The 5,697-nt window shown below is 37.4% G+C and overlaps 1 protein-coding gene across 2 annotated transcripts in view; it reads left to right on the top strand.

Annotated features, from left to right (window-relative positions):
* LOC101571489 (disintegrin and metalloproteinase domain-containing protein 20-like) overlaps nt 1-5,377 on the top strand; it is a 7,277-nt gene extending 1,900 nt beyond the window's left edge. For both annotated transcript variants that reach the window (XM_004637282.2, XM_023722026.1), the window contains exon 2: nt 2,796-5,377. In XM_004637282.2, the coding sequence (XP_004637339.2) occupies nt 2,927-5,191 (2,265 nt within the window). In that variant the 5' untranslated portion in view covers nt 2,796-2,926 and the 3' untranslated portion in view covers nt 5,192-5,377. The remainder of the gene's footprint in view (nt 1-2,795) is intronic.
* Nucleotides 5,378-5,697: the final 320 nt, after the last annotated feature.

The following is a 5,697-nucleotide window of genomic DNA, read 5'->3' as shown; positions in this document are numbered from 1 at the left end:
GAGAGAGAGAGAGAGAGAGAGAGAGAGAGAGAGAGAGAGAGAAACAATGTAGCAATGTAGGCCATATAATACAAATTATTAAAAACATGGGAATGTTACTAATAATCTGTTCGTTATTTAAGCCTTTTGGCTTAAATGTCAGGCTGTCTTATTCTTTTCTGTATATTCCTCCATTCTGTGCAGTGTTGGAGGAGGACCAAAACCAAGTCCAAACATTAAACTAAATAGAATGGAGCATCTGGGTCCACAGTGGTTGAACTGATGAATTATAGAGCTAGGCCACAGGGATGACAGACGTGGTGATAGGAACCTGAAAATGGAAAAACATACAAAGAAGAGTTTTGTGAGCTCTATATAAATTTGAAGAACAGTTTTAATGACAAATAAAATTTGTGGTTAACTAACATGTTCCTATATGAGTTGCCAAGGGTGATAATATGATACAGAACATGACTAAAGTTTAATGGCTAGTGATTATTGAAGATGAGTTGTAACAATACAAACCAAGCACCTGGTGCTGTATAGGTTGTTTACATGATTCTCAAATTCAGTGAGAGTATGGATAAAAGTATTGGTGGAGAAAAAATACTAGATACCCTATTCTTTGTGGTGCAAGCAAGGTGAATTGAGAGTTTAAAAAGAATAAGAAAAGTAAATAATGGCCTACTGGAATGGCTGCTATTTTAGTAGTTTCAGAGTAGTTTTCACAATCAAAGCAAACCGTGATCAAATATCCCAGTCTCGAAAATTCTGAGCTTGAAAATTCTCTCTTCTCCTGGACTTCAAATTTTTGAAATACAAGCTTTCATAAAATTAAAGGGGAAATGGGAGTTTTCCGTAAAAAGTGTTAACAGAGAAAAGAAGTTTTTTTCCAGTACCAGGGATTGAACTCAGGACCTTGCACTTGCCAGGCAGGCACTTATACCACGGAGCTATATCCATAGCCTGAGATTGTTGTTTATAAGACAGGAAGATTTCATAAGCGACAGGAAAATAATTATAGAGATAAGCAGTGAAAGAATTTGAAATCAAGATTAAAATTTTAATAATTAAGGAGAAATGGATTCTGGATCTAGGAGTGAGAGGTGATGGGTGCTGAGTCTGGCATCTTTCAGGTGGTAAACCTTGCAAGTGACATTAGCTTAATATGTTTCAGATCCTTCATCATAGACTTACTTTCCTCTGTTATTTCCCCGACTACTTTAGCAGTGCTTAATCTTGTGACTTGAGTGATCTTGTTATTTTAATGATTTTCAGAACTTGAAGATACACTCAATAGATCAATAAAAACTAAATCTTTATATGTAAAACATAAAATGCAATTTTACAGATTCTTAAAGCATATTTTCACCCTCAAAGTGATCTGGATCATTAAGTTATTTAGTCCTATAGTTTCCACTTATGCTTCAACAGTATGTAGTATAGTGTCTGCACAATGTGCTACTTCATTAATATTTTATTGAAGGACGAAGCAACACATCACCATTGTGAGTTTGGCGCCATGCTGATACCAGATTTCTCATTTTCAAAAATATAGTAGTATTATTAAGATGTCTTATATTGTACTTTCATATGAGACATGTATATTTTTATTACACAGATAAATCCATTTAAAAGTTGATCTTAGGAGCTCATGCCCTACAATTCTAAAATGTCAGAATTTCACTTCTATGCCTTTGACTCAGTGCATTATCTTTCCTAATATTATCCTTCTTCTCTTTAAGGTTCATTGATTTCCTTTTCATTATTAAGTGTATTTTAGTTTTCCTTCAGGCAATTTCATCACTGAGCCACATTTCCAGCTCTTTTTACTTTATTTTAAGACAGGATCTCAATAAGTTGATAAACTGGCCTCAGTCTCCCAAAACTTCTGCCTTACGCTCCCAAGCATCTAGGATGGCCCATAGCACTCAGCATAATCTTGTTTATCTTATGAGTACAATCAAATATGAACCCCTCTGAGTGTCAACCCAAGTAATTTCCTGTAATCCTACCATTGTTTATCATTTTACTGAATAAAGATATCCCTTACAGATTCTAATACTTTTAAAGACAGATAATTCATTGACTTTTTGCGGTCTAACACAACTAGAGGAATATAAGACAAGTAATGATGTGTTGCACAGAATATATATTAAAGACCATGAGAAAAAATAATACATATAAATGATTTCTTGGGGCCAGGGAGATGGCTCAGTGGAATAAGCGCTTCCCTGGCAAGCTCAAGGTCCTGAGTTCAATCCCCTACTCCGCCAAAAAAAAAAAAAAAAAAAAGAAGAAAAGAAACATATAAATGATTTCTTGCACATCTCTCCTGAGTAATATGACTAAATACTTTATCATTTTAAATATAAAGGAAGAACAATTGATATTTATTTTAAATCAGTATGTAAATCAAGATTCCCTTATCAAATCAAGATACATAATCAGGACTCCAAATCAAGATACATGCTCAGTTTTGTTTTAAGTGTGCATTGTGGAAATGTTCATACTGGCACATAGATTAAAAAAAAAAAAACAGTACCGTGAACCCATGTACTCTTTATCTAGATTCATTAATTATTGATGACGTGTGGCTAGTTGTCATCTAACTGCACACCCACACCGTCTTCTTTGCTTCTATTGATACTAAAGAGTACATCTAGTATACTGTATGGAGTCATGTCTTTAGCCAGATATTAATTCATATTAACCCGAGCCCTGCCCTTTCTCCTGCATTCTCGCCTAGCGATGACAAAATACTTATATTTGTTCTTGTACTTGTGTATTTATATATGTGTGTATTTTTTTTTCAGTTCTGCTGCTATGTGCACTGATTTTTCCAAAAGACAGACCATGAAAAGTCAGTGATGCGTGCAACCAAGTCAGAGGGGAAGACAGGCCAGTGGAGCTCCCCCAACCCCCACTTTGCTCTCCCTCATAACTCATGATGGCTGTGTGTGAGGCCCTGATGCATGTGAGGATCACTCCCCTGTGGCACTGGTTGAGCATGTTTCTTTTCATTTCTGGATGGAAGACTGGATACTCCCAATACTCCAGCACCCCGGAAGTGGTGATTCCTGTGAGGATCACTGGCACTGATAGAGGCATAAGTCCTCCAGGCTGGCTGTCCTATAGCATGCACTTTGGTGGCCAGAGACACATTGTTCACATGAAGACCAAGAAGCTTTTGATGTCCAGACACCTCACTGTGTTCTCCTACACTGGCCAGGGTGTTCTTCTTGAGGACCATCCTTTTATACCAGATGACTGCTACTATCATGGATATGTGGAGAGTGACCCGGAATCCCTAGTTGCTCTTAGCAGCTGTTCTGGAGGTTTTCATGGAACACTTCATGTAAATGACATGGCTTATGAAATCAAGCCCAAAGAGGATTCTATCACATTTGAACATCTGGTTTATAAAATGGCCAGTGAAGAGACCCAATCCCCACTCATGAAATGTGCATTATCAGACAAAGAAATAGAACAAAAGTTGAAGCTTCAAGAGAGTGATAATTACATTCTGATGCAAAGTGGATATCTGGGCTGGTGGACCCACATGTGGTTTGCTGATATGGCACTTGTGGTAGACCATCAACGATATGTTTTCCATAACAACAATAACACAAATGTGATAAAGGATGTTATAAACATTGTTAACCATTCAAATTTTCTTTTAAATGGAGTGGGTTTTCACCTGGTTCTAATTGCGCTTGAAATCTGGGATACTGAAAACCTTGTGAATATAACTAATGACATGCCTACGGTCCTAGAACAATTTCGCAGGTGGAAAGTAAATAACTTTAACAGGCGGATAAAAAATGACCTTGGACATCTCCTTTCACACCAAATGTATAGAAGTGGGTATCTTGGCTTAGCTTATGTGGGAACTCTGTGTAATAATCATTATAATTGTGGAGTTATTAGAGTCATCTATAGGAATGTAGGGGCAATTGCACATACTATATCCCATGAGATAGGACATAATCTGGGTATGAAACATGATGAACAAGTCCGACCATGTAAATGTGAGCAGAGAATATGCATCATGGGTGAAACAGACAATCACTCCACCAAATTCAGCAATTGCAGTTATGCTGTTGTCTGGTCAACCACAAAAACATCATCATGTATAAGGAATATGCCAAGACCAGTGAACTTCCTTCCACCACCACCAGTGTACTGTGGGAATGGTGTGGTGGAAGAAGGAGAAGAGTGTGACTGTGGATCCTTAGAATTTTGTGAAGAAGATACATGTTGTCTGACAAACTGCACTCTACAATCTGGGGCTCAATGTGCTTTTGGGCTTTGTTGCAAAAAATGTAAGTTGATGCCATCTGGCAGTGTGTGTCGAGAAAAGAATGATGAATGTGATCTTCCTGAGTGGTGCAATGGAACTTCACACGAATGTCCAAAAGATGTGTATGTGCAGGATGGAATGAATTGCACAGGCAGTGGCCACTGCTATGAAAAAAAATGTATTATCCGTGATGAACAGTGCAGGCAAATTTTTGGAAATGAATCCAAGAGTGCAAATAAGACTTGCTATTCAGCAATGAACACCCGCGGTGACCGTTTTGGTAATTGTGGAAATAACAGCCAGGCGTATGTAAGATGCCATGTCAATGACATCCTCTGTGGAAGAGTTCAATGTGAGAATGTGAAAGAACTTCCCTCTTTGCCCAATCATTCCACCATACATTATGCTGAAATCAGTGATAGAAGCTGTTGGGGTACTGACTATCACTTTGGGATGACTGAGCCTGATATTGGTAATGTGGAAGATGGCACAGAATGTGGTGAGAGAAATATATGCATCCGAAAGAAGTGTGTTATAATGCCACTTTGGGCAAGTGATTGTTCGCCTGAGGCCTGCAATATGTCAGGTATCTGCAATAATAAACATCATTGTCATTGTGATTATGGATGGAGCCCACCTAATTGCACAAAAAAAGGCAATGGAGGGAGTATTGATAGTGGTCCTCCTCCTGTTCGACCCTCCAAGAATCAAGGCATGAATTACTGGCTTCTACTACCTTTAATATTTTTTATTCTTTTGTTTTTCCTCTTGTTATTCTTGTTAATGAGGAAGACAAAAAAAGATAGAGAAGAGGAAACTAATATACCAGAGGAAAATAAAATACCAGAGAACGCTGATACAGCAGCGAAACCTAAAATACCAGAGAAAAAAGGTAAAGTTAAAAAATAGTGTGAAGTTTAGAAAAAAGAAAAAAACACAATGATTAAACTTCAGTTCAGGCAGGAAGTCTCAACAGTTAAACTTCACTTGAAATAGAAGAGCAAAGTTTTACAATTTTGAACAACAATCCCAAATCTTAAAGGAATTTCCTGTGAATTCTCCTGCCTGTAGACATGTTATCATATGTATGTCAAATACTTAGAGAAAGTTCTGGAGTTCTATTACATTCCAGGATCACAAGCACTCACCATTTAATAAAGGCAATTCTTAACATGATTTTACTGTGTGTTATTTTAAGGATTTTATTGATTTGTTTTCATGGAATTAGTCTCTATATTTTCTCAGCAAATGCTAGCTTACGGAGTGCACACACACACACACACACACACACACACACTGATCATGTAAATGTGAGCAGAGAATATGCATCATGGGTGAATCAGACAATCACTCCACCAAATTCAGCAATTGCAATTATGCTGTTGCCTGGTCAACCACTAAAACATCATTGTGTA

This window comes from Octodon degus, unplaced genomic scaffold (genome assembly GCF_000260255.1).
Source record: "Octodon degus isolate 3935 unplaced genomic scaffold, OctDeg1.0 scaffold00088, whole genome shotgun sequence".
Taxonomy (NCBI): Eukaryota; Metazoa; Chordata; class Mammalia; order Rodentia; family Octodontidae; genus Octodon; species Octodon degus.
This window is presented reverse-complemented; position numbering and strand designations above follow the sequence as displayed.